Source organism: Trachurus japonicus, chromosome 13 (assembly GCF_045865225.1).
Source record: "Trachurus japonicus isolate A0001 chromosome 13, Traja_1.0".
Classification (NCBI taxonomy): domain Eukaryota; kingdom Metazoa; phylum Chordata; class Actinopteri; order Carangiformes; family Carangidae; genus Trachurus; species Trachurus japonicus.
Genome location: NC_140919.1, coordinates 26,785,417 through 26,809,331, shown reverse-complemented (window position 1 = coordinate 26,809,331; position 23,915 = coordinate 26,785,417). Strand labels below are relative to the sequence as shown.

Below are 23,915 nucleotides of genomic sequence, written 5' to 3'. Positions count from 1 at the left end.
TAAAAATCTTACCGTATGTCATCGTGGCTGGTGCTTTTTTTCTTAATTTTCAAATGTGTTGTGCAACAAATGTAATACACTCACACTGAGCCTAAGCCTCATAAGATTCATTTTAATTTCATTTTTGCACCTTGATTTAAAATGGTGGACGGGTGAAATGGAATAGTTGCTCAGTCGTTGTACAGTTGTTGTTACAGTTACAGTTGGTTTGAGTTTTCAAGGGGCTGTCCCTGGATATGTTTGTATAGTTGTTTTTTTTAGTTTGTTTCATTTTTGTTTTTGTTTTACGTTGTAGCCCCTTAACTTGCAGGCTGCTTCTCTTGCATCATGTGTACGGTTGTAAATTTTATGATTTGCTGTGGTTACACCAGTGCTCTCACTCTGAAAGTCTCCCATGATGCAGTAACAGGTTTCAGATAAGATTGTCTTCACTAAAATGATCATGCCTTAATACTGAAATACGCATTTATCATTTTTGGTGAAGAAAATTAAAGAAGAGGAAGAAGCTTCCTCTATCACTAGTACTACATAGGATAATATAATAACAATAATAATAATAACTTATCTTAATTACAACAGTGTGTGATACCTGAGATAATGATCTGTAGTTAAATTTCTCTGGTTTTCATTCAGAAATCTGTTCGCATAAGATTTTGCTGGGAGACACTCAGCTAGTTTCACACCTGCCTAAAGCTCAGGACAATATGATTTCATTCACAAGCCTTTAGTTAAACTGTAGCTAAATAATAAAACGGTTATTGATTCCTACATTCAACTTTTAATGTTATTATTTTGTCATGAATTTGATTAGACATATTACAGATAAAAATCCAAAGTTACTTGTAGGTGAGATCTTTAGGGGGTGTTTTTTATTTTTTACTTTCTTATTTCAATCCTAAAAGTCAAAACAGGAAACAGAGAGCGGGCTGTGATTGGTAAACACACCCGGCGGCTGGCGGATCGAGCCACCGGTCCCACCCCCCTCTCTTCCGTCACAGTGACGAATCATAGGAGGAAAAAGTTGCAAACAAAACAAAACAAAAAACAACAACAGGAAACAACGGGAGAGACATGGCGGCGGCAGCGAGAGGAGCGTCCACGCCGAGCGGTCTGTACTAGCAGGCCGAGCTGCGAGCGTCTGTCAGCGGCGACGCGGCGTGAAGCAGCCCGGTGCTGCGGACATCATGGCCGCGGTGACAGTCGGCTCCAGCGGCGGCGGAGCAGGTCCAGCCGGGGGGCTGTCATCGAGAGGACACGGACGGTCGGCGCCGGAGACCTGGAAGAGGGACATCGTCCGCCAGCTGAAGCACCGAGACCTGAGTCAGCACATCAAGTTTCAGGACCTGATCCGCTTCTGTACGACCGACAAGTACCAGTTCATCTGCCCCGGCACACTGCACCGCGGGCCGGCTGCAGTTAACGCCCATTGTGACCCACATGTGTGGAGATATAGATGGAAAGTTAATGTTATCTTAAAAACTCCACTGGAGAATAAGTTAGTTTAAGAGTTTGTTATACAAAGACTGAGATTGTTCAGGCGTCAAATGTGAAATCACAACGTCAGATGAAAACCGAGATTTGTGTTAAATTAGGTCAGATTTCTCCATTTAAAAAAAAATCTCACTTTATCCCTTTATAATTACAGTTTAATAACAGTTACAGTTAAGTTTTTCTCACCTGTCATCCCTGAAATCAAAAATGTAGTAGCCTATGTTTGAATGCTATATTCTACCTGGTTACATTCAGTATGAGCCAGACTACAATTAAAATAGCATTTCCATGGTAAACTGAGACAGGCCTACTTTGATGATGTATGGCGGGACAGTGTAAAATGAGTGGGACACAGATTACAGGGGTCTCTGGTGTTAAATGTAAAGTGTTGCCATGCAGGTAGGTTCCACCGCACACTGTGGTTAATGTAATAGCCTAGGCTTTATGCACGGCTCCACTGGACAAACTGATTAATCCAGGTGTCTGACCATTGTTGTGACTACTGAGGTCAGAGTCAGACACGCCTGGATTAATCAGTTTGTCCAATAATGTAAGACAGGAAATAAAGGAGCAGGGAGTTTAAGTTCAGGGAGTAGTGGAGCTGAGCATAAAACCTATTTATTGGTTAAAAGTTTGGCAACGCATTTCGCCACACAGGCTTCATCAGGAGCTGTGCAGGGCAATCTACCTTTTTGAGAACTCAAGGTTTGAAGAGTTGTTCATCCTTGAGTAGCAGCTCATAGTGCTGGATATTATAGTATTTGTTACGGTGGTCACTCCTGTAGCTCAGCCAAATTTAACTTTACATCACATCACTTTATTCCACTTTTCCTATGTCTTTGTTTTCTCAAGGGTAGAGTTTGGCTCAGAGACGTGTCCTTCATGAGGCCTTAACTAGGACGCATTTAGTTTATTTCTGTTCTGGTCCAATCCCAGATAGTTAAGTTGAAGTTAAGTTGAAGTTGTCATGTTTTAGATCAAACCCAACTAAAAATCTCATGTAATGATTCTTAATGAGTCATAGTTTGGCACAAGGCAGTCGAATAAATCCTCCCCCACACGAGCCCCGTCTGCTGTAAACTAGTCTTTATAACCAGGTAGGATGTCCCTGGAGCAGCTGTGTTCAAAAAATGTTTGACAAAGCTGAAAGCAAAGGTTTTGATCTTTTTGGCAACCTGGAGATTCTGCATCCAACAATTTAGGATCATCATTAGTATTAAACTGACTTTGGCTTAGAGACATCCTGCAGGATTTCACAACTGTTTGCAGTTTGCTACTGAGTTGAACTGGAAGAAATGTTTAATGCACTAAGTGGACTCTGGTTAATAGGCTTCATTCAGCACACTTGAGCCAGACTGTTAATAAATAGTAATTAATCATTGTCTTATTCACACGTTCCACCGCCAGAGATGTGTAAACAAGTTCCTTTATTTAGTTGCAACTCAAAGGCAGGAAGTTGTCTGAAAACTAAAACTCATGTTGTTCCACTTCCTCTGCGAGTTGACTCATGTATGACAGATGATTATTCATATTTATTTCCCGACAATTTTAAAGAATTTGACTTTAATGATGGAAAAACAAGGCTCAAATCTCTAATTTTCTTCACAAGCAGTTGTGGACAAGCCAGCATGTGTTATTAACACTGGTGCACAACATTTTGTTATAATTGTCTTTTTATATGAATTTAGGCATGAGATCACAACTGTTTCAGCTCAGGCGATGATGTTTTACCTGTGGCAGAAGTAGAAACCAGACCAGGACCTGGATCAGGATCAAGACTGCACTGATTGTGTTTGCTGTTTGTTTTTAGACACTCGGCTGCTGGAGAAAACAAGCCTGGCCAAAGGGATACTAAGCTGCTCTGTCAGGTAACGTCTCTGACACACACTGTACAGAGTCAGTGGAGTTCAGAGTGTGTGTGAGACTGAGTGTGTGTGCACCATTGCTGAAGTTGTTTGTTGTGTGTGTCCAGGCGTCCCTCGCCCGACAGCAGCAGCAGCTCCATCTCCTCTCTGCTCCACCAGAACACCCAGCTGAAGAAAACTACAGGAGAGGTCAGAGAGCAGAACATACAGTATATACACCACATGTCCTGTGAAGTGTGTGTTTGCTGTAAAACGATCTGATAGAGAAGCAGCTGAGATGTGTCGCATCAGTTACAAACGCCCTGTGCACAGTTAGGACGATACACAGTCACACACCTGCTAGTAAGTCACCTGGGCTGGACCACATGTCGTCAACACATTCAAACCTCAGATCCTGGTTTTGGGACTCTTTATAATAAAATCATTGGGGCTTGTTCGGTCTGAACCAGAGTAGTTTTTATTTTTGTTTAGAAATGCATTGTAAATTAGTAGCAAATGTTATTTTCTCAAACAGTACAGGACAGTCAATGTGTTGTGGTCCAGTCCAGTCCAGTCCAGACCAGAACAATCTAAATCCAGAAGTGAGGGAAAATGATGAGCAAACTGAATGTCTCATCGGTTGGACTGGAGACATGGACACAGCACCTCTGTTAAAGGGATAGTTCACCCTAGAATGATATTTCGCTCATTATCTACTCACCCTCATGTTGACTAAGGCCTGGAAGAATTTTCAGAGTCCACCGTCCCTTCTCTGAGTTACAGGGGGTCTTGGCGTAGCAGTGCATTTCAATGCAACGGTTGCAAAGGGACACCAGAGCTCTTCGTAAAAAAACACACACAAAAAAACATCCAAATACCTCCATGATGCTCGTATGTAATGTCCGTCTTGTGCTGAAGCCCCAAATTGCGTAATTGTCCGGAAAAAAATTAAATAAGTCTATATTTTAAGCTTGTTTGTAGCGGAAGCTTCTCGAAGCTCCTCTTCCTGGTCCGTCCAAATCTCGCGTGATTTGCGCCGGCGTCAGTGCAGTTACTGCGAATCACGCGAGATTTGGACGGACCAGGAAGAGGAGCTTCGAGAAGCTTCCGCTACACGAGCATCATGGAGGTATTTGGATGTTTTTTTGTGTGTGTTTTTTTACGAAGAGCTCTGGTGTCCCTTTGCAACCGTTGCATTGAAATGCACTGCTACGCCAAGACCCCCTGTAACTCAGAGAAGGGACGGTGGACTCTGAAAATTCTTCCAGCCCTTAGTCAACATGAGGGTGGGTAGATAATGAGCGAAATATCATTCTAGGGTGAACTATCCCTTTAAAGGACCAGTACCTACATGGACCATGCAGCCATCCAGATCAGTCATGAGTCATCAACTGATGTGCTCTGAAAACACACTGATGTGGACACGGGATCCACTTGCAGTTGACCAGTGAGTCCTGGATGTGTGATGGGCACAACCAGCTGATGTGTGGTGCACTGACAGGACGACACAGGCGCTGCTGGCTGTTGTGTTGGGCAGTCCTGTTTGTCAAATCTGTCCACACAGACCTAGGATCTAGCACCACATACTGGACTCAAGGACACATATGAATGAGCTGCTGCGGGTCAGATCGGAGTCACATCATCAGGATAGAGTCGTCCTCACTCTTCTTCCTCTGTTGGTTTGTTTCAGTTGGCCTATCAGGTGGTGGAGCTGCAGCAGAAGATTAAAATCAAGGAATGTGTTCTGGAGAAGCAGCATGCCAAGTGAGTAACACAGCTGCACCCGCTCACCTGTCAGCTGCAGGATCAAATCAGGTCTGTCTCGGACGAACTGCTGGTAAAACCTGACCGACTGCAGATGTCAGTCACTGAGGATCCTCTCAGCTGATTGGCTCAGCACAGTCAGGTGTTAATTCATGGCTCTTAGGTTAAAGACACATTAGTGCGTTGAGGAGCAAAGTGAAGTCAACATTTCATCAACCGCTTCACTGCTCTTTTCCTACTAACCCATAAAATCCCCCAAATCTGATGTTTAAATCTCAACTTGTTTCCCTGTAAGTGTTTGTTCCAGGCTGTAAACATGTTTATCGATACAAGGACTATAAGGACTGTCTCTGTTGGAGACACACTCTAGTCGAGGAAGTGGAAGTGATATCTCTCTTTACATCTGATCTCAGAGCAGTGTTCTGTCTCATAATTGATCCAATACCTGTAATTTACTGCCCTCCTGTGGTGATAGCAGGGTATTGTCTCTCAAAGCTTCATAAATAAAAAGCACATTATCAGATATTCTGATCTTGTCTGTGAAGATTTTCAGATCTTAATGTTCAAACTTAAACAAAAAAAAAGACTGACATGTCAAATCCTGCCACCTAACAGCGGTTGATTTATTCAGCTGTTTTTTTTTATTGTGACAGGACAGTGAGAGATAGGATGGGAAGTCAGGGAGAGAGGGGATGACATGTAGCAAAGGGCTGCAGGTAGGACTGGAAGCCACATCAAGTAGAGCAAAGCCTACATGGTACGCTCTCTATTTTTGCTTTAATATCTTGAGTTATCTTATGTTCTTCATGGTGTTTTCTTAAAAGTTAAGGGATAGGTCAGAGGTCATTCACTATTTGGGTAGGAACTTCATTTGTGATAAGTAACAGTTTATAGTTAAAGCAGAAGTAAGCGATCCGGTCGTTTTGGCTAATGCTGCGTTCCAGGCAGGCTTTTGAAGCCGTAAGTTACAGCTTCAAGTCACAACTTACGACTTTGTAGCGTTCCAGGCAACACGCAACTCGCGTTTCTCCGACCTGTTGCCTGTGAAAGTCACTGTAACGGCCACTCGTAACTTCCAACCCGTGAACTTGCACCAGATCGAACTGGTCCGCCTTCACAGGTCGGGAAAACACGAGTTACGGGCTGCCCTGAACGCACCATAACTTCTTGTCAGCAGATGGAGTTAGCAGCCCCCGCCCTCGTCATGGATCTATTGGTCCTCGTCCCTACGTCACCACATTCAGGCGCATCCCTTGGCTGCACACACAGCCCTGCATGTCGTTCTCTCTCCTCATTGGATAAAAATTGTAGGATACAAGAAATGTTTTCTCCTCGGCTCAGAGGGACTGACAGACCCGTGTTTCGGTCCAAACACTCTATGTAAGTGATTGCTGTCGGAAGATATAACTATTTAAGACTTATATTAACACAAAAATATCGCTTACTTCTGCTTTAAATGGAATAAATATAAATAAATTCAGATGTTACAAGAGAAAATGCACACACATACAGTACATTTACAGCAAGATGTTTAGATTAGGTGTTTAGTTTAGTTTAGTTTAGTATGTTTATTTCGGTCTCATAAAAACAAATACAGTAGACAAATATAAAGGTATAAATACAAAACAAAATAAATCAGAACAAAAAACACAACAAGCAAATCAATTTACTTTGACCGAAAAGGTGTAGGCTGAAGCATCAGCTTATTTTGCCTACCCTTCTTAAATTAACATTTTTCGTTCACTCAATTTAAAACTTTTTTTTTTTTTTTTACAGAGCAACAACAACAAACAAAAAACAAACAAAAAAAACGCATATTCTACATACTGCAGTTTATAAGCACACTGGTATTTATAAATCAGTTTTATATTTATTAATAATATTATTTTTAAATAACTTTTTGAATCTATTAAGTGTGTTGCACAGTTTGATTTCTAATTCTAGATTATTCCATTGATTGACTCCTGTAATTGATATACATCTCTGTTTCACATTTGTTCGTACTTTTGCTTTTGTATAAACATGAGTCCCTCTTAGTTCATATCTACTGGTTCGGGTCTGAAACATCCTCTGGACACCATCTGGAGCAGATTATTATTTACTTTATACATAATTTGAAGCAGTTTTATAGTCCACAAGATCATTAAATTTCAAGATCTGTAGGTTTTATGAAAATGTGTTTGTTGAGTCTCGATAATCGGCCCTGTTGATTATCCTTATTGCTCTCTTTTGTAATATGAAAAATTGGTTTTGTAATTGTTTTATACGCATGCCCCCAGACCTCTATGCAATAAGTAATGTATGGCTCAACAAATGTTCGATACAATAAATGTAATGAGCATTTGTTGAGATGTATTTTGTTTTATTTAATATTGCAATAGATTTTGATATTTTTGTTCTTTATATGATTTATATGTGGTTTCCAACTTAGTTTGTCATCCAAAATAACTCCTAAAAATGTATTTATATTAACTCTTTCTATTTCAATATTATTTATCATGATTTGTATTTGATCTAAATTTTTTTCGGTATCCAAATACTATATATTTAGTTTTATTTAAGTTTAGTGAGAGCTTATTAATGTCAAACCATCTTTTTATCGTTCCTAGTTCTCTCTCCACTGTGTCCAGAAGGTGCCTCAGATCTTTACCAGAGCAAAGTAAATTGGTGTCATCAGCGAACAAAACAAAATGTAATAACTTGGACACATTACAAATATCATTAATGTACATAATAAATAATTTTGGACCCAGCACAGAACCTTGTGGGACTCCACATGTGATCCTCAACAAGTCAGATTTTTCATTATTTAATTGCACATATTGTTTTCTATTGTCTAAATAATTTTTTAGCCATGTATAAGCTATGCCCCTGATCCCATATCTTTCCAGCTTCCTCATTAACAAATTATGATCGATGGTGTCAAATGCTTTTCGTAAGTCCATGAACACACCTACTGTGTATTCCTTTTTATCTATTGCTGATGATATTTTTTCTGTAAGTTCCATTACAGCCATTGAGGTGGATCGATTGGATCTGAACCCATATTGATGTTCACTTAGTAAGTTTTGTGCTTCTATGAAATGATCGAGTCTATGGGTGAATAATTTTTCTAAGATTTTTGAGAACTGTGGAAGTAGAGAAATTGGTCTGTAATTTTCAAATTGATGTTTATTTCCATTTTTGTATATTGGAATGACTTTTGCTATTTTCATTTGGTTGGGAAATATACCGGTTTGGAATGACTGGTTGCAGATATGGGTCAGAGGTCTAGCTATACTATCTATAATATCTTTTACTAATGCCATATCAGCATCAATACAGTCAGTAGATTTTTTATTCTTAAATGTTTTTACCACATCAATTAGTTCCCTCTCAGTTATCTTTTTAAGAAAGATGGTATTTGGGTTTATGTTAATAGTGCTTTCGTCTACATCATTTTTTACTACTGGGTTCACAATTTCCTTGGCTAAATTATAACCAACATTCACAAAATACTTGTTGAAATCATTTACAATCTCCCTTGTTTTGGTTGTAATTGATTACACACTACTGTCTAGCAGTAGTGTGGAATGTACCCTGAGAAATGTGTTTCTTGTCATCTACCCATCTCTGTGGGTTATAGTTTTTAGGGATACTTGACACTATATCTATGTTTAGTTAGTTTGGTCAAGAGGTTAAATGTCAGAAGGCATAGGTTAGATTCTCAGACATATCCTTATATTGGGAGAAGGTGGAGAATTAGAAAACGTATATAAGGTTAGAGCTTTAGGCCAAGAGGGAGATATCTCATACCGTATTGGCACCAGAGATGCTCTAGGATTCGGCATTTTTGACACTGTTCTTCTTCTTGTAATAAACTCTTTTTGAATGCAAGTGAAGATGTGTCGGCGGTGATCCCTTCTTTTCATCAACACATCAATATACCACATATGTAACCAGAACTACCTGAGAGAACAGAGGGAGGAGTCAGGGTTTTACTGTGACCCTGTTGTTGATGACGACTAACTGCCCTTTCCCTCCTCTCCTTCATCAGACTGGTGGAGGACCAGCGTCGCCTAACAGGAGCGTCCGATGCCCGGCAGGAGCTGCGGGAGCAGGTCAGGCAGGTGGAGGAGGAGAACAGGGCACTGAAGAGGGAGTACGACGCTCTGCTGGAACGACAGAGAGGAGCAGAGACGAGACTCAGGGACGAGAAGGTCAAAGAGGGAAACCTGCTGGAGGACATGATCCACCTGAAGCAGCAGGCTGCCGCCCGCATGAACAGCCGCAACGAGCGCAGGTCCAGGTACCTGAACACACCTGGACACACCAGTCCCACCGCGGTGGAAGAGGATGTAATGTTAACGTCTTGTTCCTTTGTGTCCGTCAGAGCTCGTGAGGCAAACCTGCAGAAACACCTGCAGACTGCTGCCAGGTCAAAGGTCGCTATAGACAGGTACGTCCCACCATGATCTCATCTCTACGAGGTCTCATGGAGCTTCACTGTCTCACCTCGTGGTGTGTTTTAGGATCAGGCTCTTATTTTAATAGCTGTCTTATATCTATGGCCTTTCATCAGTGTGATGATGATGATCATCATCATCATGTTTACTGTATGTCCATCTGTTGTGTGTGTGTGTGTGTGTGTGTGTGTGTGTGTGTGCGCGTTTCAGCTCTTCCAGCGCTCCAACCTCCAGATCCACATCACCGAAGACGGAGAACCAGGACCAGGACTCCACAGAGCAAAGACACACCCGACTCTTCAGGTCTGACATCTGGAAAAATGTCCCTCTGCTTCATCTTTGTTAAAACAGTGATGTGACACGTTGATGAGGTCCAAGTAACTCTTCTAATACATCTGTAGTGAACTGACCTAAAGTTTAGAAGCACTTGTTAATGTTTTTAAAGATTTCCTCTGTTCTCAGATCAGCGTCGGCCACGTCCCCGAGGATCCTCACCTCCATCAAACAGCTGTTTGAGTGAGTCCTCCAGTCCTTGTCCAGGTCTCTTTTTAGTTAGATTTGTCATTGGTGGAGCAGGTTCTGTGGTTAGTCAATTGATGCACATACTGTACATACATACATATTGTATATATATATATATTAGGGCTGGGACTTTAACGTGTTAATTACGATTAATTAACTACACAAAAATTAACGCGTTAAAAAAATTAACGCATTTTAATCGCACTTATTTTTCTCACTTGTGTCTTCGTGCGGTGCGCCCGCACGCGAGAGAGGCGGCAGTTTGAGAGGCTGACTGGCAGAGATGAGAGCTGGTGAAACGCTAGCATGGTTATTTAAAACACCATCTCTGATCTCTGCCTGCACATAGATACACAGACACGGGTGCACGCTAAATGCGCTATATAGCGCTAATTGCTCAGCTGCAGCGCTATATCTATGACCTGTCACTGTCACAGGTGCAGCTCATCTCATTATGATAGGACTTCACCCTCAGAGCTGTCTGTCTTCAGACTGTCCTGACCTGTCCCTGAACATCACACAGGGACAACATGGAGCTGCCTATGTGATTGGTTACTGAGTTTTATTAATGTTTACATCAGGCTGAGTTCAACAAATCAGTTTATGCTACTGTGATTTAAGTAGCCTAGTTAAATACTACAGTAATCATCATAGTGTATTGGAAGGAAAGACCATTTAATCTGTATGTATCAAATATCGATTAATGAATTAATCGATAATTTGCATCCCTAGTCTGTTGGTCTTGGTTAAGTACCACCTTGAATGCTTAAGCTTATGTATTCAGTCATTCAATGGTATACTAAAATCCATGTGAAAAAAAAAATGCTTCTCACTGTTCTCAGGTCAAATATTTATATGCGATTAAAATGCGATTAATTGCGATTAATTAATTACAAAGCCTCTAATTAATTCGATTAATTTTTTTAATCGAGTCCCGGCCCTAATATATATATATAAATGTATATTTATATGTGTGTGCAATCTCAGCAGGAAGAGGCGCGGTCACTCGGTCTGCAGTCTGGAGGAGGATCTGATGTGTAATGTGAGAATCTGTCTGTCGGCCAGAGTCCCTGCTAGAGCTCTGCAAGAACTGGTAAGATACACAAATGCAAGTGAAGAACCAAAACCTGCAGTTTCTCTCCTGACCACTAGAGTCGGTGTGTCTCCAGGAGCGAGTTAGTCTCCATAGACTACCATGTTAAAATGTCCAACTTCACATCAGAAATAAACATGTTCACAGCCTGCTGCAAAACAGTTTGGTCTCTACAGCTAATTTCCTCCTTCATGACAACTGTACATGTGATTCTCGTTAGTTGATAAATTGTCCAATATTGTCGCCCCTGGTCAGTTAAATCATTGACACAAAGCGTTCTTGTGGTTACATGCTTTTATTTTCCACCTCCATACCATCAAACATGCTGGAGAAAATGTCGTAAGAACTGGATGAATAGTACATTAAACATAAAATTTGCTTGGTGTTACATACAGCACTTAAACAGAAAGTTACAAATAAACACAATATGAAACTTAAATAAATGTACATACCTCATTGGCCGCATTAACTAAAGAGAGGTAAAAGGAAACTTGACTCCAGTCTTCATTTACATTAACTATACAGCAACATAACTCCAACGTCCTCTCTTACACCAGTCTATCAACACAGACTGATGCTCTGCCTCTCAAGCACGGTCAGGTCATGTGTGTCGAAACAACAACAAACAACCCGATGCTACAGCAGAAACAGAAGGCAAGGCGAGGCAGTTTTATTTGTATAGCCCGCCGTTTTTACAAACAGTTTGTCTCAAAGGGCTTTACATCGCATCACAACAACATCCTCTGCCCTTAGACCCTCACATCCACTGAGGAAAAACTCCATAGAAAACCCCTTTAACAGGGAAAAATTGGAGAACATTGGTTTCGCTCTGTAAACACCATACAGATCCTTTTTAAACATTCTGTGCTTTTTATTTACATTCATATGAAGGAACATATATAATTTTAATTAAAATGTGAATTATTCTTTTTTTTTTTTTTACTCAAAATTATGAAATGAATTAAAACAGAATAACTGACTCTGACGTCAGCTACAAAAACAATAATGATGATAATACTAAGAAGGATCTCTCCTGTCTGTGCGTCTCTCTCTGTCTCTCTGTATTTCATCTGTGTCTCCCTCAGGACGCCCATGAGCAAGGCATCAACGCGGTGAAGTTCAGCTCCGGTTCAGACCTGGTGGCTACTGGAGGAACAGATCGGGTCATTAAACTGTGGGACGTCAGAGCAGGTAAACTGACCTCTGCTCAGTTTTCATCCTTATCACCATGTGTGATGATGAAGATGATGACAATGATGATGACGATGCTGATTCATTGTTGTTTTCTTAAATGTTGTACATTTAATATTTGCTCATTTTTATTTGACTGATGTTTTGAATGTTGTTTATTGTATGTTTCTTGTGTTTGGATGTTGTTTATTAATGGTTTTATTTGATGCACTCCTCAGTAAAGTATCCTTGAGTGGCTTGAAAGGCGCTTTTTAAATAAAATGTATTACTGTTAATTATTATGATGCCACCAGGCTCACTGACCCACAGAGCCACTCTGGACGGCAGCACTGAAGGGATCACCTGCATCGAGTTCGACCCCACGGTGAGTCAAAACGCTGCACCTGAATCTGGACTCTGATCGTTTTCATTAAATGGTAAATAAACTGGATTTGTGTCACACTCCCCTGGCGTTGACCACTCAGATTACACACACACTCTGAGCCGTAGCCACGGAGGTTTGATGTTTTTCACTCTCATATCCGTTCTCAGCGTCTGAGGATCCTCGCGGCGTCTTACGACAAGTCGGCCTTGCTGTGGAGGTTGGATGATTCTGTTCCCAAGGTAACAGTGATTGCTGCTGTCCCCGACAAACACTTCACATTTACTTCACAACTTTTACACGCAGTATGAAGAGGTAATAAAACATGCTATGAATAAAAATACTGGATGATTTATTTATTTAGTTTATTACTTAATTAACTGATTGACCAAATCTTGATGGCTTTTCTTTTTTTTATGCATGTGTTTATTAGTTTTTGTTTGCAAGTTACAGCAAATCAAACAAGACATCAGAGCAAACTTTTTCTCCCTATTCTATCTCGATGGCTTTGATAATGGTTTGATTCAGTTTTCATGTAAACAGGAGATGAATCATGATTTGTAGTGTGATATTAAATGATTAAATCAGCTCCACCCTGAGCAGCTACAGTAAGACACGTGTCCAAAGTCTGATGATTGAATGAATGATTAACTTTTGGTACTTTGAGTACACCTTCCTGCTGATAGTCACACATTGCATCATTTCTTGAAAAGCGCTATACAAATAAAATGTATTAATATTATTGTTGTTATTTCTGTCTCACCCGTGTGTCTCAGCTGACTCTGACAGGTCACAGCAGGAAGGTCACAGCAGCGAGGTTCAGCGCTTCACCTCATCAGGTGGTGACAGGAAGTGCAGACAGAACCATCAGGCTGTGGGACCTGCACCGAGCTGCCTGTGAGTCACACTTATCAATAACCACTGATCGGTCAATGATCAACAGCTGGCCACTGAACGTTTTGTAACCAGTGGACCTGTCTGTGCAGGTGTGCAGGTAGTTGAAGTGGCGTCGTACTGCAGTGACCTGGTCTGTTCTGAGAACAGTATCATCAGCGGGCACTTCGACTCTAAGATCAGGGTCTGGGACACCAGGTAACGCCTCACTCTATCACCCCTTCACCCTGTCACTTGTTCACTCTTTCATCATTCTACTATTTCATCACTTCATTCTGTCATCGCTGCACTCTTTAAAAGGATAGTTCACCCAAAATTCTAATTTCTCATTATCTACTCACCCTCATGTCGACTAAGGGCTGGGAGAAGTTTCAGAGTCCTCCGTGCCTTCTCGGAGTTACAGGGGGTCTCGGCGTAGCACTGCATGTCCATATGACGGTTGCAAATGGATACCACTTTTCTTCGTAACAAAAAGACACACCAAAAAACATCCAAATACCTCCATGCTGCTCGTATGTAATGTCCGTCTTGTATTGAAGCCCCGAAATGCGAAATTGTTCCGAAAAAAATTAAATAAGTCTATATTTCAAGGGCCAGCGTCAGTGCGATTGCTGACGCCGGCGCAAATCTCGCGAGATTTGGACGGACCAGGAAGAGGAGCTTCCGCTACAAAACAAGCTTGAAATAAAGACTTATTTAATTTTTTTCGGAAAAATTTCGCATTTTGGGGCTTCAATACAAGACGGACATTACATACGAGCAGCATGGAGGTATTTGGATGTTTTTTGCTGTGTCTTTTTGTTACGAAGAAAAGTGGTATTCATTTGCAACCGTCATATGGACATGCAGTGCTGCACGGAGCCCCGCTGTAACTCCGAGAAGGCACGGAGGACTCTGAAACTTCTCCTTAGCCCTTAGTCGACATGAGGGTGAGCAGATAATGAGTGAGATTTCAATTTTGAGTGAACTATCCCTTTAATCATTTCACTCTTTCATCACTTGCCTCATTTCATTTTTTCATTCTTTCACAGTTGCACCTCTTCATCACCTGGCTTTTCCCCACTTGGCTCTTGTTCACTGTATTTCACTCTGCCCCTCACGACAGCTGTGGTTCACCACATCAAAACCTTTTAATAAGCGTTTCACCACTTCCCCACATCCGTACTGCCTGATGCTTGATTATTGCTCTCATTCATCACTCTTTCACCACTCTACCTCTTCACAGCTTCATTTCTCTTCTTTAGCGTCAGGTCTAACATCTTCATACTTTCTCTTCAGTTTCTGTCAGCAGAAGCGTGAGGATCAGATCGTGTTGACAGTGAACTGAAGGGCAGCACAAACACTCGAAGCCTTCACAGTGAACACATAAGCGAACGTTAAACATCCTGCGTTTATCATGTAGAAACAGTAGAAGCGGTGGAGTCGTGTCTGTGTTGGCAGCTGCTCTGCTCTGACTGATGGCTTTAATTTAGACCCCCTGACACCTCTCATTCATCCTCCCGGCCATCTCCACGGTGACTCCTTGTCTTCCTCTGTTACTTAGCAACAGCTCAGCCTACAGACCCCCTTCCCACCTCCTCCCTGCAGAGTCTGACGCAGCAGATGATTGTCAACTCTCTCCACCAATTACACAGTGTCGTCCGTCCTCCCAGCCTCCTGATTGGACAGTAACATTACTGACTGGATCTTTTAAAACCACAGACAGCAAACAGAGAGGCCAGGCCTCATTGTGACAGACCTCAGCAGCTTAAAACACCTTAAATGTCCTTAAGTCTGACAAGCTGAGGGAGTTGTTGCATTGAATAATGTTAAGGATTCCTTTTGTTAAGGAAAAACATTAAGGCCTTTGCAACAATGAAAGAGATTTTACAGCGTCAAGATTCTGCAGTTTTCATGGAGACCTTATGATTGCTGGCATTGGTGGTTAACACTGACCAATGAAAAAAATCACAAAGCACATTAAGGTAAGATTAAGTCCAATTTAAGATTTTCATGAAATAGAAACTACAACACCCTTGGGTCTTTTTCTCAAGGTTTCCTTTAAATGTACATCGTTGTATTTAAGGTGTTTTCCATCACTTGGTGTTATAATTGATGAAGGAACCACTTTGACTCAGTTGAGCTGTTGCACAGAAGACCCCAAAGAACTGAGAAAAAATACTTGAGGTAGCTCTGATTGTATCTTAAGCACAACAAGGCTGAGTTTATGGTGATAAATGAAAAGGATGAACATCCCAACAAGACTTTTCAAGATCAGAAGAACCTCCACCGTCAACAACAGGGAAGTGATTTGGCCCAATAGATTTGATTTGATTGGCAGTGAATTTATAATTAGCCCCAGCGTCTAGAGTTGGATCACTCCACCCAGAGCCACTGAGATCTGACGCCACCTACGGCAGCTGTGCTCTTCCTGCTCCTCTGCAGCTAATGATGCTCTGTTTTATGCCACCAGATCTTTCCACTCTGTTATTTATTAGGTATTTCATGTCCATCACTTAACTATCTGTCAGCTGAACAGTGTGGCCACGTTTCAATCAGAACAAGAAGAGGATAATTGGATGGTAAATCAAGTGCATTTACATAGCGCTCACCGCTCAATGTGCTCTACTGGTCACGTTCACACAGCACTTGACCTCTCTCAGATTGAGCTTTCCTACCATTCACATATTCACACATCAGGGGCAATTTTGGGTTCAGTGTCTCGTCCATGACATTTCGACATGAGGACTGGAAGAGCCAGGGATTGAACCCCTGACTCTCTGATTAGTGGACGACCTGCTCCAGGACGAGTCTGATGTTGTCTGGGTATCTTTTTGGTCTCTTATGACAAGTCGGTCTTTGGTAACAGTGACTGAGCCGCAGCCACATAAGAGTAAAAAAAACAGTTTTTCTTCAGGTTAACTTTGTGTGATGATATGACTATGAATGAGCAAATGGTCTGCATGGAAACTGCTGAATTCTGCTGCTGTAAAATCAATTTTGTTGCAAATTCAGTAATGTTTTCCTTCAAAAAAGAAAAATCTTTTAAGTTAGCTTCCCCAGTTAACAAAAAAAATCACCCTTAAATTTCAGACTTCATTTTAAGGTGTTTCAAGGGGTTCCTGCCTTTGATGGCAGATACAGTACAGCACAATCTTTTTTTTTCTTCTTTTTTTATTTTTTTACAGTAATTCATTACATCTTTTACCCTCCAGCAAATGCCATAAACTGTGAAAAATGTCCAAAGTACAATGTTTTTTTTATTGATGTGAATGTCTTAAATTTAAATTTTCAGTCAGTCAATTCAACATTTCAGCTCTAAATTATGACCCCACAGCTCCAACACAGTTCCTTCATCCTCCACTTCACGTCCTCATCACTTCATCAGCAGAATCAGGCTCTAACAGAGTCTGTTGATGTTCTCTGAATATTTGTTCACACATTTGCTCTCCGAAACCCTGTTCTTTCACATGTGTTGAATTGTTGATCACATTTTTTCCTGTTCAGTTCACAGAGCGGCTCAGGTTCTCTGAATTAAAGCTGGGTTCAAGTTCCTCCAATGAAAGTTTTAGGAAACAAGGACTGAGTGTGGATGAATCAGAGCAGAAAAGTTAATTGAGGTGATTTGTTGTGGTTCAGGGCGGTTAGCTGTGTTCAGGAACTTCCTGCTCAGGGTAAAGTCACGTCACTGGACCTCAGCACCGACCATCGTCAGCTGCTCAGCTGTTGCCGTGACGACTGCCTCCAGCTGGTCGACCTTAGGAGGTGGAGCAATGGCCGCATGTGCTTCAGGTAAGAGACAGCACACTGTGTAACAGGTATGTGTGCGTTGTGAACAGTCATTACAGTCCCTCAGATTTGTGATTGTGTGTTTCTGCCTCTGTCAGAGCTGAGGGCTTCAAATGTGGCAGCGACAGCACCAAGGCCGTGATCAGGTGAGTTCTGCCGCTTTTCTTAGTCTGCGTAGTAGACTGTAGGCACCAAGGTTTCACCTTGTAACATTACTGCAAAAATCAGTAATCCTCTGCTCCATGATAAGATCAGGGCTGGAACAGAGATCTGGTTACTGAACCACAGCCAGATCAAATCTTTGGCCTAAACTCAGGTTTTCTCATATTACCAGTCAGAGTAGACCACCATGGTGCCTATGCTGCAGGTCAGCTTTAAACCTGACAATAGCCTGACTTCTGATCCATGAAAGAACTGGAGACCCGAGTTCAATACAAAAGCAGTAAACACTGAACATAAGACCAGTGAAACATCTGCTCACTGACGTCTGGGCTTCTTCTTGTTCTCTACTGATATGATTGCAGTCTTTACATTTCACCTGTGAAACACCATATGCTCATCAACCCCTTCCTGTCTGTCGTCATATCATTAAAGCCAGAGTTAACTGAGCAGGCTCGAGATCCAGTCTACCTGACTTTGTGGCCCACACCCCAGATGGCCATGGTTCATACAGCCTGTTATGTGATGGCTTTTGACCAGCTTGCTCTGAGCGACTTGGTTTGTGTGTTGATGTGGGCCTAGATGTTGCGTGGGTGAACGAGGGCGCGACGACAGAGAGGCGTTTGTTTCAGCAGCTGATCAGATCAGTGAGTGTGTGATCAGAACATTCCACCAGAAAACAGAGAGCGAGATAAAAATAGAGTGAGACGAATGAAGAGCAGAGTGGATGAGATGCTGCGTGGTTCATTTTCTGCAGTTTCCATGACGACAGCAGGCCCAGGATGCTTTGTGTCTGTTCAGCTGTCTGACAGTAACGATAAATACATAAATGTGTTTCTACCCAAACACACAAACAGACAGGGAGTGAAGGTTCCCTGCAGGGTCTCTCTCAGTCTCCGCGCTGTTAGTGTGATCTGGTTCTGGCTCAGTGAGAAAACAGACACACCGCTCTGAGAAACAACAGGAATGACAGGTGCTGTGTTGCTCCCAGCCACACAATAACCACCCAGAAAGACAAGAGAAAGAGAAATGGCTACAATTATTACAACAGACTGAATGCAAACAACTCAAAACTGTATTTATTTATTTTTCCTAATATCTTCACAGTTGTAACTGGAAGTGCATTAAAAACCACAGCAACAGATAAAACATCCAAATGTAGCTTGAGGCCAATTACACTCCACAGCTTCTTCGAAGGAGCTTCAAGGTTTTGCTATTGCTACACAGCTAACATTAGCATTAATAGCTCCTTCCAGTCTGGAAGAAACGTTGTGAGGTCAGCACCACATTTTTTGTTGACGTTTACTCAGAGGTGGAAAGATATACTAATGTTACCTATAGTTTTCCTTTTATTCCTGCCATTTTTTCCTTTACTGGAGTGAACATGCTAACCAGCTACCTCCCGCCCTGTCTGATACTGTCTGTCACTGTAGCCGCTAGTCTGTCCTGATGAAGTAGGTGCAGAATTTGTGTTATCTCTCATATATTGAACTGAACAACAGGTGAAGCTCTAGACTGGTAAATGCTTGGCCACGTAGCAATAGGAGAAAGAGCTCCTTTAAAATACAGACTAGAACAGATAGCAGGAAGCAGGAAGTCAAGCCCAACTGTACTGAGATGGTAACACTGGTGATGAACACAGCACAGTAATATTGTTTTATTCCATCAAGGACAGGCAGGTAACCCATCAGGCTAATGCAACATGTTGGCTTTATTCTCAGTGAAAGAAATATTATTACAGTAGTACTCATAGAAACCTGAATGTAACCAGAGTCTGAGGACCTAATGAGCTGTAACCAAAACAGCCCAACACTGATGAAACCCAGTGGTCTTCTTTCTGGGTTATTCTGCAGTCCACGTAACCTGACGTTCTCTCTCTTCAGCCCAGACAGTTGTTTTCTGGCAGCTGGATCAGCAGACGGCACTGTTTACATATGGAACGTCTCCACCGGCAACCTGGAGACCCAGCTACCTGACAAACACAGGTACCAGCCTTGATATATTGATCAATTGATACATAAATCAATCAATTCAAAACAAATCAGTTTAGAAAAAAAATGACATTGATTCAATGTCAATTATTTAAATCCTAAAGAACATAGGTGTCAGGGTGCTCCCCTGCAGAACTCATGTATTACATAATACTGACAGAAACCTACATTTATTTATGCAGTAGTCTCACCAAGTTCAGAAATAGCAGTGTGACCCTACAAAGGTTTTATGCGTTCAGCCTTGTGGCCCCTGCTTTTACTCAAAACACACAAATTAATAATGGTTTGCAAAAGCAGTCAAGGGGAAATAATCACACAGCACATAGAGTTTCAAAGATGAAATTGAGGAAAATTGTCAAAGTAACATTTTAAAAAAATCACCTTTGGGCTTTCCAAAATCAAAATCCAGACTTTTAAGTGCTTAAATGACATTGAATAAATAAGACACTGTGAAACCACATCAGCGCTTGCAGCTGATTTTCTCTCTCTGAGCTCTGTGTAAAGTCATGTTCATTTGAAAAAGTTTGATCAGTGTACATATTGTTAATACATTCAGCTGACTGTACATGTCACTGTGTGTACTTCATTGGTCCTGTAATAACCACCCTCTGTTCTCTCTGTAGTTCATCTGTCACTGCAGTGTCCTGGTCTCTGTCTGGTGAATACATTGTCAGCGTGGATAAAAGTAGGCGGGCCGTCCTCTGGAGCGACATCTGAAGCAGCCGATCCACGTCGCCATTGGGAACTTTTAATTGGACAAAAAGGCACTGTACCTGTGGAGCATTAATAGATATCATTCACAAAGGGAGAACACAATGAGCTTTGACCTACATTAAGACTCTTTTAGTGGATTATTAACTGAATGACCAAACTAAATGTTTACATTACGTCAGTCTGCATGTGTTGGAAAAACACAAAGCTAATAGGGGCGTACATGAAATATGAAGATGACTCAAACCTGAGAGACCACAGAGGAAAAGGGAAGTCAAGACAACGTGGTCAATCAAACAGAACCAGTTGACCTGTGTTTATGTGTTTGTTTGTTTGTTTTTTATATTTTTCTGCATTGTAAGTGTTGTGTTATTTTTATCAGGTGCAGAGACCTCAGACCAGAGGTGTGAGACGTTCAGGGACGAACATAGAGAGAGTGTTTTGGTCATTTACCGCTTTTATCCTGTGTGTTTCTTCGGGGAAGACAGTGTGTTGAGTGGTGTTTGACAACATGTGCTATGTGTTGGTTGAACTGCCTATCAGACTGCAGTGAAGCATTTTGCACTCACCTGGTTTTGGAGTCGGCTGAAAGCTCCTGTACGTGTACATGGAGAGACAAAAGCTAATGCTGCTTTATTATGATGACAAAGGTGAAACGACTGGAGCTGCGGTGAGTGGAGCAGGCAGACAACCACAAGGCAGAAATTCTGGTCTTTGCAGGGAATCAGACATTTCACTGACAGTGCCTCCCTGACACTGCTAGGGTTATAGCAGAATGATGATGGCGCAGTCAGACTGGCACGGCTCTGGCTGTGTAAGACTCGTCATCCAGGAGGTTGTGGAGTTGTCTGCCCGCATCTCTTCTGTCAGCAGCAGAGAATGTGGTTGACTTTGTTTCATGGAAAACCTGTCAATCAGCTGTTGAGGACTGAGAAAGGATCAGACTCATATTGAAGACAGGGTGTCTGCAGGACTGGGAAATTCTTGGAAAGGCCTCAAATGTTGCCTTTGCTAAGGTCTTTAATATTTATGGAGGCTGTAAACATCAGGTATAAAATGATTTTAGAAATAGCTGACTGAGACATCTTCAGAGCTGTTCATCCTGACCTCTGACTTCACCTAAAATTAAACAGCTAAACAGTTTATTAGTTGTATTTTAATTAACTGGCTTAATCTACTCATACATTCACCTGCTGCTCATCTAGTTCCAGTTAAAAATTAGGCAATAGTATTATAGGGATAACTGTTATACAGTGTTCACACTGGATTTATTGTTGTCTCACTGTTTAACAGGGGGTGGAGGTAGTTATGATGTACTTAGTGCTCACTATTTGTGATGTAACAGCTTCCTGCCTTGAACAAATCCAGTTGTTGCTTTTTCACCTGAGACACGTCATGTCACAGAGACACAGCCACTGATTAGCTCATCACTGACAAATTGTTGATGTTTAACTCATTAATTGATTTATTGATGGCTATTATGAACTCTGTTGTCTGCTTCCACTGAACCTACTAACCCTCAACATTTATTTATATTCAGGTTAGAGGCTTCTGAAGGTGATGGGAAATGTCTTCTTCTTTGTGGTGCTGTTGTGTTTACTGTGTTATTTATTCACTGAGGTTATTTGTGTTTGTTCAGTTTGACCTTTGGGTTTTATGGGGTCTGGGGGAGATACTGTTGAAACAGACCTGAGTCCTGATGGTTACGGCTTTGATGAGACCAAACAGTTAACAGAAAAAACTATTATTTTTAATTATTTTTAAGCAGTGTTCATGTGATGCACATAGCAGGTATTTAACATTACTTTAAACAAAAAATAAAATAATTAATAGACTTGAATAAAATGAAAACGAAAAGATGCAGACTATGTTGTGTTAAATGTAAACGGCTAAAGGGATAGACATAAAAACCTGCATGTGTAGCAGTACCACTGTAATAGGACACGAAAAGAATAAAGGCGAAATAAATAAATTGAAAACATTTAGATGCTGCTTCTTTCGACCTCCACTGTCAATCAGAAGATTTCAGTCAAGAACATCTAATTCTCTGAGTCCATGTGAAGCTGGTGACTTCTCTCTCCAGACTGGTAGTGACTGTGTACAGTAGATGCTCATGTGTGTAAATGTAATGTAGCCTACTGCCTTCCTGTGGCAGGGGCAGACTATTGTCTCCAGGAGCTGGTTTGACCAGCAGACAATGGGTGTGTTGCTTTTCTTGTCCTTTCCTTGTTGACTAATGCTGGGGCTTGTCAAGCGTAGAGGGTTGTAGTTAGCAGATACAGTAGTGTAACTGTGAAAGTAGCATTGTAATGTTTGTGAACATAAATGCTACAACTCTTCAAGATCCTGGACAAGCTCCCTCGTCTCCTCTGTGCTTTCCAAGCAGCAACCTGAGGGGCTGATAGCTGAAGAAGCAACACCTGCAGTTCCTTTACTGACCACTAGAGTGTGTCTCCAACAGTGAGTCAGTCTCCTAATTCTCCCATGTTTAATCTAACTTAACAGCAAAAATGAACATGTTTACAACCTGGTACAAAAACCTTTCCTCCTTCACGAAACGTGTTAACATAAATGCCCTCTTTTCATTTAATTGAGGTTTAAAGTAATGTATCACTGAGGGTGGCCACTTTGAGTGACAGGTGGCTGTCTGTGACAAAGTGGATGGGGAAACAGCATTTTAGTCCACCCATTTATTAACCAATTTGCATTTTTTTTGATTAAGTTATTTGCCTGATGCTCACCACACCCACCTTGTGCTCCAGGGGCTAAAAGGGGAAGTTCCCAAACACATCCTGTCAGACTACATACAGGGATGGTGGAGTCATAAAATGTTTCTTTGGAAGAAGTTTGGTTTGTTAATGTGTAGGGGTAAAATGCTGGGTCACTCTGAAATGATGTTGACCTTTAAACTTAATCTTTTTTGTTGTAGGTGTAATTCTGTGTCTGCGCTGCATTTTGCCTAGATGTTAGCCTTTTTACAAGCTTGGTTTGGTTTTATTACGGATCCCCATTAGTCCTCACCCTGGACTATTCTGGGTCCAGACACTCGTACCTATAACTTAGCCCTAAGTTAGGTCTCAACTAGCATTTTCCAGCTGCTACTAAGGATGCTTATGTGTTTGCTTGCCCTCTATGGTATGAGTTTTTTTTTTTTTTTAGGGGTAGGCTAACAAGTACCCCAGATTTTGGGAGTTCTATCTTGAGAAGCTTAAGGGGCTACTGTATTAACTATCTGTGAAGAATAACCTACGTACTACGCTGTCACTGCTATATGGTTAATATTTTTATATATTACCATTGGAGTGATTTTTAGCTATTTGTCACTGCACATTTGTTCACTGCACATTTTTAGACATTTGTTCACTGCACGTTTTCTGTCAGTTCAAATGGATAATCCTTTGGCTCTGTTCTGGCTTTTTGGATTCACTCAAGTGTAATACACTGTTTTTTGAAGATGCATTTGTGCATAGAAATAGGCTACAGTAGTTCAGTGGTTGAAAATAAGCTCTATGAGAAAGCGTTGTTTTCACAGGAAGATAAATCACTGAAAATACACTACATGAAGGGAACCTTTAAATGGATATTCGATTATTTTGTTAGACCCCTTTAAAAGAGCTCTCCTAACTGGGAGCGTAATGATCAGAATTAATGCAGGTAATCTCCTGTGCATGACTACCCCAC

At 41.4% G+C, this 23,915-nt stretch overlaps 1 protein-coding gene across 2 annotated transcripts; it reads left to right on the top strand.

Annotated features, from left to right (window-relative positions):
• The first annotated feature begins 961 nt into the window (after positions 1-961).
• Positions 962-21,209, top strand: atg16l2 (ATG16 autophagy related 16-like 2 (S. cerevisiae)). Of its 2 annotated transcripts, none has more exons than XM_085795610.1 (18): positions 962-1,356; positions 3,302-3,359; positions 3,464-3,545; positions 5,026-5,099; positions 9,136-9,387; positions 9,472-9,537; positions 9,755-9,847; positions 10,007-10,060; positions 11,054-11,159; positions 12,245-12,350; positions 12,644-12,714; positions 12,882-12,953; positions 13,488-13,608; positions 13,698-13,803; positions 17,224-17,376; positions 17,472-17,519; positions 19,416-19,517; positions 20,147-21,209. In XM_085795610.1, exons 1-18 carry the CDS (start codon positions 1,185-1,187, stop codon positions 20,238-20,240), a joined length of 1,830 nt encoding a protein of 609 aa, XP_085651736.1. In that variant the 5' UTR covers positions 962-1,184; the 3' UTR covers positions 20,241-21,209. The 2 variants fall into 2 exon arrangements, with proteins under 2 accessions (XP_085651736.1, XP_085651737.1); XM_085795611.1 differs by having other exon boundaries at positions 1,053-1,356; positions 11,057-11,159.
• Positions 21,210-23,915: the final 2,706 nt, after the last annotated feature.

What these genes read in the sequence shown, in the direction of transcription:
- atg16l2 (XM_085795610.1), top strand. Translation starts at nt 1,185, where the DNA reads ATGGCCGCGGTGACAGTCGGCTCCAGCGGCGGCGGAGCAGGTCCAGCC. An exon ending in CTAGAGCTCTGCAAGAACTG is followed by an intron (nt 11,160 to 12,244) that starts GTAAGATACACA and finishes TGTCTCCCTCAG; the next exon opens with GACGCCCATGAGCAAGGCAT. An exon ending in CAGCTACCTGACAAACACAG is followed by an intron (nt 19,518 to 20,146) that starts GTACCAGCCTTG and finishes TTCTCTCTGTAG; the next exon opens with TTCATCTGTCACTGCAGTGT.